The 14,133-nt window shown below is 30.0% G+C and overlaps 1 protein-coding gene and 2 non-coding genes across 3 annotated transcripts in view; 2 read left to right on the forward strand and 1 right to left on the reverse strand.

Moving 5' to 3' along the window:
* Positions 1–18: 18 nt before the first annotated feature.
* Trnal-cag (transfer RNA leucine (anticodon CAG)) lies at positions 19–101 on the forward strand. Its single transcript has one exon. It is a non-coding gene; the product is annotated as a tRNA-Leu (tRNA).
* Positions 102–106: 5 nt separating this feature from the next.
* Positions 107–179, forward strand: Trnak-cuu (transfer RNA lysine (anticodon CUU)). Its single transcript has one exon. It is a non-coding gene; the product is annotated as a tRNA-Lys (tRNA).
* Positions 180–333: 154 nt separating this feature from the next.
* Positions 334–14,133, reverse strand: part of LOC145741354 (cubilin-like) — a 47,977-nt gene continuing 34,177 nt past the window's right edge. The window contains 24 exon segments of the mRNA XM_082558934.1: positions 334–499; positions 739–881; positions 1,291–1,386; positions 1,709–1,799; positions 1,973–2,101; positions 2,540–2,683; positions 3,379–3,485; positions 3,681–3,757; positions 4,247–4,501; positions 5,415–5,547; positions 5,934–6,067; positions 6,333–6,443; positions 6,915–7,041; positions 7,371–7,522; positions 8,362–8,467; positions 8,914–9,067; positions 9,423–9,576; positions 9,981–10,131; positions 10,411–10,598; positions 11,121–11,346; positions 11,557–11,678; positions 12,361–12,510; positions 13,205–13,405; positions 13,933–14,104. Of these exon segments, the coding sequence (XP_082415060.1) occupies positions 430–499; positions 739–881; positions 1,291–1,386; positions 1,709–1,799; positions 1,973–2,101; positions 2,540–2,683; positions 3,379–3,485; positions 3,681–3,757; positions 4,247–4,501; positions 5,415–5,547; positions 5,934–6,067; positions 6,333–6,443; positions 6,915–7,041; positions 7,371–7,522; positions 8,362–8,467; positions 8,914–9,067; positions 9,423–9,576; positions 9,981–10,131; positions 10,411–10,598; positions 11,121–11,346; positions 11,557–11,678; positions 12,361–12,510; positions 13,205–13,405; positions 13,933–14,104 (3,393 nt within the window). The 3' untranslated portion in view covers positions 334–429.

Below are 14,133 nucleotides of genomic sequence, written 5' to 3' on the forward strand. Positions count from 1 at the left end.
TTATTGTCGCTAATGCATGGCAGAATGGCCGAGTGGTCTAAGGCGCTACGTTCAGGTCGTAGTCTACTTCGTAGGCGCGGGTTCGAATCCCGCTTCTGTCACTTACGCCCGGCTAGCTCAGTCGGTAGAGCGTTGGACTCTTAATCCAACGGTCGTGGGTTCGAGCCCCACGTTGGGCGTAATTTTTATTTTTGTAAAAGATTTGTATAATACCAAAATGTTAAAAGCAAAGCTTTAAATATATTTATATATAATACCATTCATTAACTGATCGTGGATTCTTATATAAAATAAATACTTAGATGAAAATATTTTATTGCACATGTATAATATTGCACATCATAATAAACAGTGAAAAAATTAAGAAATGGAAAGATTCGATAAAAATGGATGTTGTACAAATGATGAAATGTGTGATTTGTGTTATTTTTAACTTTCATAATCCACTCTAAACCCTGCGTTAGTTCTTGACCCTACTGGAAAGTCGTTTGTTCTCAATCTAAAAAACATAAAACAATTAAATGTATTTACTATTAGAATGACTGTCAATATTCCCCGAAACGCCATTTTAAAGGACAAAATTAACCCCCCTTTTACTCTAAATTTTTTCTAAAAAATCTAAATTTTAATAAAAAATCTTAAAAAGCGGAAAAAATTTATATTTTTTGGGTGTTTTGGTCAAAACCTAACCTAAAATTTTACTTATTAGAAAGTGTTATAAAATTTATTCATATTTACCTTATAAGAGCTCCATTCGTTTGACTTTGTAAATCAGTTAAAGTTCCGTATCCACAATAAGCTGAAATAATTGGGGAGCTGAGAGTTGGACCTCCGTATACATACAACAAATCGTCCACACAATAGCAACCATTATCACCACACTATAAATACATTATTTTTCAAATGAAAACTATAAAATTAAAGTATTTTTACCCAGTGTTATACAGCCTAAACCAGAGCAATTTTTTTATAGATGGTAATTTAGCCTGAGCATTGTTTTTTTAAGCAAAAATTAGTACTGTTAACGTTTAATTATAGTCTTTACTATATGGAACCAGTGATAATCAGACCGAGGACTATATGTGATAAAATGCCAGTGCCTTAACCAGCGCACTATGTCTTTGTTTTTTAGACCTGTCGATTGATCTTCGAACATAAATGAAGTTAACATTTTAACATTTATAGCAATTGCAATCAAACATAGTTTTTTAGAGTTAAATATACAACTTATGTCAAAAAAACTCATTTTAACTTGTCTTTTATAATATAATTATTTCAACAAAGTCATACCTCATAATATACGTCAATAAAAGTAATATGAATTGTAACAGGTCGTCCAGGGGGAGTTCGGATTGAAAAATGACAATCAGTGTTGGGTTGGTACGGCTAAAACAAAAAAATAAATCAAAAAACTGAAAGTAATTTAAAAACGAAATATTTTTCAGTAAAAGATTTAATATATCAAGTAAATAAAAAGAAACATTTATTTAATCTTAGGTTGGAGAGGCTACACCAGCTTCATGACTTAAACTTAAACATTAAACATAATTTTCGATATTTAATCTGTCGCTTGCTTTTTGGCTTGGCAAGCATCTTAATGTAGGTGAAAGTGGGAATCAATCCCACAACATTAAGCAATGATGCCAAGTGTACAATCAATACACTTACACCTTCTAATATAATAAAAGAAAAGTTTAAAGTTTTAAACCTGTGGATATAAAGTGCTGTAAACACTTCCATGATCCCCTGTTATATTTCCCCCACAGCTGTTTGGTGATGACGTATATGTGATGTCATAACTAAAAGGAACAAGATATATTTTAATAATTTTAGCTATTTATTCCAAATGTAAAATAGTTTTAAAACTTCACAAAAAAATTTTTTTAAATTTTTTTAAAAAAGTTTTTATATTTTTTTAATTAAAAATTATTATATTACAGTTTGTTATTATAAAGTAAGTTGAAAAATTTACCCATTTCCCTCAATATAGGGATCAGTAACAAGTTTAATATAAGCAGTATTTGATAAAACAAACACGGGACTTGGTAAAGCTGACCCACAAATATGTTGTAATATTGGAGCATTAGCATCTGATCCATTTCTAAATTAAATATTTTTTATTTATTTATCTTTGATTTTGGAATGTCGACTTTATAATGTAGACATAGAGTAACAATTGTAACCCCGACCCAGCCTCGAGTCTTTGGTTTGGAATTTTATAGATTATTATTGCCCAATAATTAAGCTGTTAATTAAATGTTGGCCCAGCAGAATGTTTATACCGTTTATAGCGTTTTACCTTGGAAGCATTGGGGATTGAACCATAGACTTCATAAAACTGTGTGAGTATTTTGTTTAATTTAGGCCAATTGGTTTTTTATTTAACACCAATTTACAATTTTGTTACTATAAAATATTCATTGGCTAATTATGCGTAAAACTCTAAATATATCATATACTGCTTAAACACTGTAACTACTAATGGTATATATATAGGCCATTAATACCAATAAAAAACAAGTTAAAAAAACTTTTTTACCTGATTTCCAGATAATCATAAGTACAATCCCCTTCAAATTCAACATCAAAATAATTAAAGAAAAGTTGAATCTCATTCCCGGGATCAACTGTGATCATTGTCTCACAATTTAAGTTGTGGCCGTAAGGATCGGGCCAACCAGGACTAAAAAATAAAATATTAAATTTTACTTTGCAAAAAAATCATAAATAATGATAACAAGACCTAAAGTTTGCTGCTTTTTTATGTTTTAAATTTGATCAGCATAAAATTATATGAATATGAGGCTTTACTACATAAGGTCCTGAGTTTAAACCTTATTGTTAAACGCTTCACCAGTCTTGAGGAAGGTAATATAAAACAAACATACTTCTGCCAAATCAAGAACCATTCAGCAGAATAATTGATATGGAAATATATTTAATAATTTCCCAAATTGCAAAAAGCAACTTAAGACTGGGTCGGAGTAACAAATGTTACTTAGTGTTTAGGTCGTTAAGTCGGCCTTTTTAAATCAAGGATAAAAAAAAACAAAAAAAAAATCGAAAGTTCTTTCTAAATTATTTTTTTTTTTTTGTATATTTCTTTATCCTTAATGGGGAAAGTCGAATGCGCGACTTAAACATAGAGTAATATCAGTTACTCCGACCCGGTCTTAAGTTTCCCTCAACAGTTTGGGATATTATAGATTATAATTGCCCGGTAATTAAGCTGCTGATTAAGTGCTGGCTCAGCAGGAGCTCATACCGTTTATAGCGCCTTACTCAAGGGCGCTACAGCATGAGATCAATTTAAATTTAAAGTTTATCCTAAAATTAGGCACCTGCTGGTTATAACGATGTAAAAGCTTATATTTTTACCTGAAAAGTTGTCCATATGGTTGAGTAATTTGTCTTGAACAAGTTGTAGTTTTATATTTGAGAGTAAAACCTGCTCCGCTTGCAGCTAAATCACTTCGGTAATTTATCTAAAAAGAATTTTAAAAGAATTTTTTACTTAAAATTTAATTTTTACACACAAATTATGTAACAAAATTTTAATTTAATATTTTATACATTCGAAGTTAATTGGTTGAATAGAAAAATAAATAATTTAAAAACATTTTTAAAATATAATATTTAATTCAATATCTTGTTTTATTAAACAAAAATTAATTAAAAACCTGAATAATTTGTCCGAAACTGTGGAAATCTAAGGGAGCTTCAGATCCGCAGTATTTAATTGTTTGACCATAATCACCTACAACAAAAAACAAAAATATTAAATATCTAAAAATCAAACTAAAATTTTTATTTTAAATTATCGACCTTCACAATACCACCACATTGTAAGCCTAGTTTTTGATTTCTAATATTTTTATTTAGGTTTACCATATTTGTCATTATAATCTTACCTAAGGATGTTGAAAATACATAAATAAAAAATAAACCCATCGATTTATAAATACACAATACCATCTAAACCAAAATTTTAAATAAAACTGTAAATAAGTCAAAGTGTAACTTAAGAGTAATAATGCTTCACCAAAGCCAAAAGCTTAATATTTAAAAAGATGGGTTTTAATTTGTATTAAGGAAGGATGTGCTGTTGGTCTGTGTCAGATGCATGGGAAAATAGTGTGGTATTGGTACAGCTTTAAACTGAAACCTTTTGGCTTGTAGTTTTTGATCTTACTAACCAACTAAAAATCATCATTTAAATTTTTAAATTAAGAAAAAAATAGCTCACCTAGTGGGTAATCTCTTAATTCCACATAAGATGAAGTACACAAATTGCTTGGGTTGGAAGGTGACCGAATATCCAGTGAATCAAAAACAACTTGAATATATTTACTCGTGTCCAAACCAGCATCGATCGTCCATCGACAATTTTGAGCCTGTGTTTGGCCATCTAGTGGTGGGGACATTAGAGATTGGAAGTTGTTCGTCGTTGTGTAAATTCCTCCACAGGTTTGGGGAAGAGTGGTGTAAGTGGCAGAAAAACCTAAAAATATTTCAATTTTTTAAACAAAGTCAAAATTTTTAGTAAATGTAAAGTAGGACATTTTTATGTGTACTACATACACTTTTTTGATAAATATATCACATATACTGGAAAACTTTTAGCATATAGCAACAAAAACATAATTTAAAAAAAACTAAAAAAGGATGGTTAAAAAAAAAGCTAAAAAAGGATGGTTTAAAAAAAAAGCTAAAAAAGGATGGTTTAAAAAAAAAGCTAAAAAAGGATGGTTTAAAAAAAAAGCTAAAAAAGGATGGTTTAAAAAAAAAGCTAAAAAAGGATGGTTTAAAAAAAGCCATCTGTAAATAATTTATACATGGCTTTTACTCTACAAAAGTAAAATATGCAACTAAGTTTTTTTTTTTTTTTTTTGTATATATCTTTATCCTCGATGTGGGAAAGTCAAATGCGTGACTTAAACATAGAGTAACATCAGTTACTCCGACCCAGTCCCAAGTTGCCTGTGGCAGTTTGGGATATTATGGATTATAATTGCCTGATAATTATGCTGCTGATTAAGTGCTGGCTCAGCAGGAGTTCATACCATTTATGGCGCCTTACTCAAGGGCGCTACAGCATAAGATCAGTGGGGATTGAACCCACGACCTCTTGTGTGGTGTAGCAAGTGTTCTTACCACTACACCAAACTGCCGGTAAGTTAAATATTGCAACACTAGATTACTATTGTAAAGTCAATTGTATAAGTCTAGACAATAAATTATAGTTCAATGCTGCACGTAAAATGAAGTATTACTGTTATGGTCCTTGTGGCATATTAATGTAACAAAATTTTAAACTTATAATCATATTAAACAAAGTCAGTAAAACAGAGTTAAATTAAACAAATACCTACAACCAAATAATTAAAATGAAATAACTTTACACTACCACTTACCTGTATTTTCAATATATGGATCTGATATAAATATCACAAACAACTGATTTAAAGATGAAGTGAAAGGAGCTGGGACAACTAAACCACAAGATATTGAAGCAACTGGGTCTGCAAAACTTATTCCATCTATTACCTAAAATTACAAAAACAGATTTTTCTTAGAACAACTGTCTTTTTTTATATTTATTTATCCTTGATGTATAAAGGTCGACTTTATGACCCAACCATAGAGAAATACAGTTACTTCGACCCAGTCTCGAGTTGGCTTTGGGAATTTAGAATATTATTAATTTTAAATACCCAATAATCTTCTAATTAATTGATGGTTTAGCAGGGGGCCCATACTGCTTATAGCTCCTTACTCAAAAGCTAAAGCATAAAAACAAAAGGAATCGATCTCAGAACCTCATTTAGTCAAATCAAATATTTTGACCACTATACCATGCTGCCAGCTGTCTGCCTAGGCTCAACTAAAGTTTTAAAGTAACTTAAATTCATTATTTAAAAAATACAACTAACCGTCAAACTGTCATAACCACAAATTCCAGGACTTGAAGCATTTTCTAATTTAAATGAATCAAATTGGAGATTGATGACAGTGTTAATTGGAGTTTCAATATACCACAAACAGTTAAGATTGGCATCATAATTTCCTAAAAATTAAAAAAAGTTGTCACTTTTTATTAGTGTAGTATAGTGGTTAAAGGCACTGAGCAATAAACAACATGCTAATTTATTAATCCACTTACTAATATTTTTAGGCCAACCAAAAATAGTGTAAACAATTTATTCAATAAAACTTTGACATAGAAGTACTGAGAATCAAACTCAAGACCTCATAAAACCACAACTTTTAGACAATGTAATTCATGTCGAATGTTTGAAGCCATAAGCCAACAGTAAAATTTTAATAATTACCAGAATTATCGAGATCGATTGATGTTATCGTTCCACTATCTGCAGTGAGTGACCCTCCACATCCCTCTTGTGGCCCAACTATTGCTCGATATCCTGCCGTAAACCCGTTACCTTTTTAAAAATAATTGAGTTAAAAGTTTTTTTTTTTTGTTCTAAATTTGTTTAAAACAACTTTTAACTACAAATTCTGTGTCAACATATTACTAAATTTGTTAATATTTTTTTAACTCTTTAAAACAATTACTTATAAATAATCTAACCCTATATATGTTTTAAATATATACCCTATCCCTAACTTTATATTTACTACATATCTAGTAAAAAAATATTATTATTTTAAAATGATTACAATTAGTATATTATAATTTCTTTTACTTTTACAGTTCTTACAATTTTTTAAGTTTTTAAATTTTTTTGAGAAAGGTTAAGTAAACATAAACCAAAGTTTATTTAAAATCAAAATAATTAGTATATTATTGTTCCTTTTACTGTATTTTTTAAAGCTTATGAAATTTTTTAAAGAACCATAAGTAAACAAAATCCAAAAATTAATTAAAAAAAATGTTGATGTTTATAAAATACCCGTAAGTAAGTCATCAGTAATATATTCAATGGTCATTGTGTTTGAAGTTGAAATTTGAAAAGTTGGAACCCTGTTTCCACAGAATGTTCCTAATAAGGGAGCATTTGTGTCAATTCCATCATATATCTAGGGAAAAAGGTTGAATTTATAAAAAATTTAAGAAGTCTGCCTTATCATAGAAAATTTTATACATCGCCCAGTCTCAAGTTGTCTTTGGCAGATTGTTTATTAATTTTTGGCTCAGCAGAAGTTTGCATGTTTACAGAGCCTTATTTAATGGCACTATGATATCAAAACAGTAAGAACGAACCATAAACCTTACAAAAATTAACAATTTCATAAATGTGGTATAAAAAAAACTTAACATAAAAGCAGTGGGAATCTAACCTACCACCTAAGGTGTTGGATGCCAAGAGGTTAAACTTAGGTATAAATAACAAACCAAACATAACTACCTTAACATAATCATAAATACAGCTTGAATGTCCTTCCAAATCAAAACTTGAAAATTTGACTTCAACGATTCTTTCTGTTGGAGTTACATTTATCTGCCACGTACAATTTCGGTTGTTGTGAATATCAGAATGTGTAAAAGCATTGATTTGACCTGGTTAACAAAATACAAAATTATTATCACATGTTTTCATTGTAGGGTTTGAGATACTAAGGTAGGTGAAAATGGTATGTGAAAGGTAGATAAGATAGAAAATTGGTTAAAGACAGTATTAAATAAAAAACAATAAAAAACAAAATGAATACCCTAATGTTTTCCTGCAATAATTTACCCACACCCCAGACGGCAGTTTTTTTTATTTAGTACGTAAATAAAAGTCAGTAAATAAATTATACCGGCAGCTTGGTGTAGTGGTAAGAACACTTGTTACACCACACATGAGGTCGTGGGTTCAATCCCCACTGAGCTCATGCTGTAGCGTCCTTGAGTAAGGCGCTATAAACGGTATAAACTCCTGCTGAGCCAGCACTTAATCAGCAGCATAATTCTCGTGCAATTATAATCTATAATATCCCAAACTACTAAAGGCAACTCGAGACTGGGTTGGAGTAACAGTTGGTAGTCTATGTTTAAGTCGGGCATTCGACTTTCCCACATCGAGGATAAAAATATATACAAAAAAAAAAACATAAATACATATATAGACCACCAAATTCTATTATATATAGATAGTCAATGAATTAAAAACTTAATTAAGCTAAGTTTTAGGTTAAATTCCTATTAAATGTACTTAAATCATTATCAATGAAATTAAAGTTGATTTGGTTTAAGCCCCAAAAAATTTAAGAAAAAAAATTACATATTAAAAAAATATTTTTTTACTGTTAGTTATAATTATGCCACCAATATTAGGTCACTTACAGAAATACTCAGTATTATACAATAAAATATTTATTAAGTATATATATATTTAAACCCTGGTATTAACTTACCACTACTTGCTGTGAGCATTCCCCCACAATCTGAGCTCTCAAATGTTGCTTGGAATCCATAATCTATTGTGGCTGGATCTGTGCTAAACTCAACAAGCATGTTGCCCTGACATATAATAAACATTTATTTATTTGTTTATAAAATAGATATAGATATATATAAGTAGTTGTACTGTTCTTGTTAGGTGGTAATTTTTTGACAAATAAAAAAGGTTGATATTTTTCACATTTTAGATGATCATTTTAAAAATATTGTTTATTAGGCTTTTAAACACTAAATCTAAAAAGTGTGTCTATTAAGGACTTGAAGTCCAAAGTTTAATTGCCACTGCTTCCATTTCTGTAGTGTATTTGTATAAAACACTCATAATATTCAATTCTGCCAAACTCATAAATTTATCAGGAGATTAATAAAGTGTTAAATTAATTATATCCTAACCGACAAAAACAACTTAAGACTTAAACATATTAACACAGGCTACCCTATGTCTAGGCTATAATGTAAGCCATCCAAATGTTAAAAATAAATTAATATATAAGAAACAAACAAACCTGTGAGGTTAATGGTGTTGTTGGTGGAATATTTCCACAGAATGAACCAATCAAAGGCCTTGTTCCATCAGTATTAAGATGTCCAAATAACTTCACATAATCATAATCACACAATGTTATTTGTGAACCTGATTCTATGTTGAACGAAGTGAACCTGTGTGAAAATAACATAGGTATTTAAGTAAAACTATGCATATAGAACTAAAGCAACTTAAGAACTGAGTTGGAGTAATATTATGGGAATAATAATGCCCAAAATTTAAATAACTTGAGAATGGGTTGGAGTAATATTATAAGGTCAATAATATCTTAAACTTGTCTAATTTGAGACTGGGTTGGAGTAATATCATAAAGTCAATACTGTATTAAACTTGTACAACTTGAGACTGGGTTAGGGTAATATCATGAGGTCAATAATATCTTAAACTTGTACAATGTAGGGCCTAAAATAGTATTACACAAAAAATTAAAACATTTTTTACATGTTTATACCACAATTCAACACTTACGTGAATTTAATAAACTTCTGATCATCAGGATAAGTTATTAGATATCGACAAAGCTGGTTATTATTATAAGCAGATGGATAGTTGGGGGATTGAATTGTTCCAGTTGGGGTTGTTAATGTTTGACCACATTGTGCATCCCAGTAAGCTCGGAAACCTAAAATATATTTAATTTAAAAATTAACGGAAAGATTTTTAATTTTTTTTTTTTTCTATTTATAAAATAGGTATTTATTACTAATGTGGGAAGGACAACTTCACAACCTAAACATAGAGTAACATTTTTTACCTTTAGTGTAATTATTACCATATATTGATTTTAAACTTATTACTAACATAAAAAGGATCGAAAATAATATTTTTACCTTAGTTTTAACTTTTTAAGTTTGGTATAATATTAAAAAAGTTATTAAAAAAAAATCAGCAGCGGGAATCAAACCCAAGAGTAGCCAGTCTTATATATTTGCTACTCTATACTTTTTTTTATAAGCACTTATTTTAAAGCGGTCTGAAATATATATTATAATAAGTCAAAAACACAAAAATTACTACTTAAATTACCTATTCTTTGTGAGGAAAAATCAGACCTAAACCTTAATGTAACTTCCTGCACTGAACTAATGACAGGATCATCAGTGGGTGCAGTAACTGAAGTCGGATTTCCACAAAATCGGGTGATTTCAGGGGCAAATTCTGACACCCCGTCAAAAATCTAAAATTAAACCAAAAAATGTTAAACTTATCTTTAAAAAAAACAAAAAAATGACCAAAACATATACCAACATCAGTACCTCGACCCATTCTCGAGTTGCCTGTGGCAGTTTGGAATAATAGTGATTATAATTGCCCGATAATTATCTTGTTGATTAAGTTCTGGCTCAGCAGAAGTTCATATCGTTTAAAGCACCTAACTTAAGGGCGCTACAGCATGAGAGAAGTAAAAAACATTCAGAATAAAGATATATAAAAAATAATATTTTAAATTACTTACAGCAACGTAATCATATTGGCAATTGATATGATACTCTATATTGAAGTTATCGTTAAATGTAAGTTCAAGATGATAAGCCTTGTCCACTAATATTTGCCATATACAGTCAGCATTAGTTGGGTAAAGTAAAGGATAGTTAGGTGAGGATAGAGTGCCGGTCATATCATGGTATATAACATTTCCACAACCTGGAAACAAAAATTCTTTAAAGTTTGAAAGACAAAAAATTAAGTAATAATAAAAATATTTATTAAGTTAAAACATGTAAATTTAACTAAACTGTCTTGAAGTTTTTTTGTTAAATTTTACAAACAAACTAAAAATTAAAAAAAACTAAAATATATAAACATTTTATTTGCAAAACCGAATAGGAATATATTACCCCTTTTTTTACCAAGTTAAATGAAAAATAATAAATAATGAACCAAAAATATTAAATTAACCAGCAGTGTGCACACTACATAAAGTTGTGGGTTAAATGTCCACTGCTTTCATGCTGTAGCGTCCTTAAGTAAGGTGCTATAAACGGTATGAACTCCTGCTGAGCCAGCACTTAATCAGCAGCATAATTATCGGGCAATCAATTTTATCCCAAACTGCCACAGGCAACTTGAGGTTGGTTTAGGATAACAGTTGTTACTCTATGTTTAAGTTGCACATTCGACCTTCCCACATCGAGGATAAAGATATATACAATAAAAAAAAGTTACCTGTGCTATCTGCTGACCACTCCACTCTAAATCCTCCTCTAGAAACAGAATAGTCACTTTGGAACAAAAGTGTCACAAAGTTACTTCCGGATTGGAATGTCGTCGGTTTATTTTCTCCGCAATAAGTATCCACTAGAGGGGAGCCTACAGTTGGTCCGTTAAATATTTTGAGATAATCGTAAACACAGTTACTGTGGAGTTCAATCGTAAAGTTTGTGAATTGAAGCTAAAAAATAATAACTTGTAAGTTTTAGGTGAAATACGAACATAAAATCGATAAAACTTTGTTTTTTTTTATATTTTTTCCTCAAAAATATTTAAAAAAATGCAGTTAAAAAATCAAACTAATAAACCCTAAAATAAACTATAAAAAAAAAAAATAAATACTAAATTGAAGACCAGAAACAAAATAAAAAAAATAAATATTTGTTCTTACATGAACTTTGTGATTGTTAGGAACAGCGATTGTCCACAAACAATAATCATTATGATCATAAACTTCTGGGTAATTTGGGGTGGTTATTACCCCACTTGTCCCCACAACATAACCCCCACAATCTAAAAACAAATAACTTTAAACATACAAAATGAATCTTGACATAAAATAGTTTTAAATTAAAACATGTTTTTACAATTTTTGGTATATTAATAAAAAGGTTATTTTTTTATAGAATTTTTAACAAATTAGCAGTGGTAATCAAACCCAGGCAGTGTCAATAAATTATCTTGTAATAGAGAAAATGTGTCAAAAAAATTATTACAGTAAATGGAGTAAAAATAGAGAAAATATAGGGCAAATTTAAAAAAATAAGGCAATGGGGGGGGGAGTAAAATGTTGCAAAATATAGAACATGTTTAGCATGTTGGGCAAATTTAGCTAGTTGTGCAAAAAAAAACATTGTATGCCATTAACAGTATTTACATAAACAATTACACTTTTTTTGTATATATCTTTATCCTCGATGTGGGAAGGTTTAATGCATGACCTAAACATAGAGTAACATCACTTACTCCAACCCTGTCTCGAGTTGCCTGTGGCAGTATGGGATACTATAGATTATAATTGCCCAATAATTATGCTGCTGATTAAGTGCTGGCTCAGCAGAAGTTTATACCGTTTATTGCGCCTTACTCAAGGGCGCTACAGCATAAGATTAGTGGGGATTGAACCCACGACCTCATGTGTGGTGTAGCAAGTGCTCTTACCACTACACCACGCTGCCGGTGACTTAAAACTTACTTGTAAATCTGTATGTTGCATTAAACCCTCGATCAGTTACATATTGATCAGAGACAAACTGAACAAAAGTTTGGGGGTAAGCAACCCCGAATGGGGCTGGAATGGTTCGTCCACAAAATTCCCCAATTTGGAAACCATCGTAGTTAACTCCTGTAATAATAATTTTATTTAGTCTAAGAGACTTTTACAGTTCAGGTATTGAGACGAGCATATTTCAAACTTAGTTTTTATTAATATTTTGTTAGTTTATCTTAGATATAATAGGAGTGAATGCAATCCCAAAAATGTCACAACTTTTATTACAAAACCAAACCAATATTAACATAACATTTGTTAGTATACTGTTGGTTTAGTGGTATTAACAGCTTGTTTTTCCACTAATGTTTTGGACTAAGTAGAATTATAGATCATTGATGTCTTAAAGTTGATATAATATGATTTAAGTTAAATTAAACCCAGAACTTTAGATAGCTAGAGAAAATACCAAACTTAGTATTAGTTTAAGAATATAAAAACTAGGTATAGCCTTAACTACTCACTGAATTTTTAGTATACTATAAATTAACTTTGCCAGCACACCACAAACCTTGTTATATTTTAATTTTAAAGGCCTATGAATTAAATATATGAATTATCCATTGAACTACATCAGTTGATAGCCCACCCCTGATAGTTTTAATATGGTAACAACTTTTAACTAGCGTTAATTTATTTGCGCACCACAAATAGCAGTTTAATTTATATATAATGCCCCTAAATTAGACATAAATACATATATATTTTTAAATATCGTCCACTGAGCTTTATTATATATAAATTATACACAAACATCCAATATTTTTACCTGATTTAACTTTTAGCAAATCGAAATCGCACACTACGTGATTTTCAAGCGCAAAATCCACAAAACTGATCAATGTCGTGGAATTATAACTATTCCTGTTGTCTATTACCCAAGTACATTCTGTTCTAGAGGGATAGTTTGCCGGGTAATTTGGGGATGAAAAAGTACCCCCAGTGGGTGAACTAAGAGTTCCCCCACAAACTAATTTGAAAAATAATGAATTTTAATATTTTAAATTTTCCAGAATTTTTAAATTCATCTTTTAGAACACAATTATTTTTAAACTGTCTAGAGATACATTTTATATATATTTGTTAATTTTATTTATCCTCGATATAGATGGCCCACTTCACATTAAGAATAAATACAAAGGAACTTAAGTTACCTTGACCAGGGCTTGAGTCACCTTCAGCAGTTTTAGATAGTATTGACCTGATAATAACTAGTCATTTGTTTTTTGGGCATAGAAATGTTGGTATCAATAAGCATTTTAAAATGTGTTACCATGAAGCAGCAGTATGATCTAGCCCTAAATCATTAGCCTTAAAAACGTAACAAATCTACTTTTGCTGGCTTAACAAAAAAAATATCAATTAGCATTTTATTAAAAGTCTTTGCGGTATGGCAACAGTAAGAATCTAATTCCGAAGAACTGGCCTTAACAATTATTTCTTCAGATTCTTATTTACACAAAAAGATAAATTTTAATTGCAAAATATTAAACTTACATCTGTCCTCGTTGGAATCATAAGTTGCCAGAAACCCACCATTTGAAACTGAACCATCGGTTGAAAACATCAATCTCATGGTCGGACCACTTGATTTAATTGGTCCAGGTAAATTAATACCACATATTCTGTCTGTAAGAGATGGTGAATTAGGGTTGGTTCCATCAAATACCTGTGAATAAAAAATGGTTTTGGTTTAAA

This window comes from Corella eumyota, chromosome 2 (assembly GCF_963082875.1).
Source record: "Corella eumyota chromosome 2, kaCorEumy4.1, whole genome shotgun sequence".
NCBI lineage: Eukaryota > Metazoa > Chordata > Ascidiacea > Phlebobranchia > Corellidae > Corella > Corella eumyota.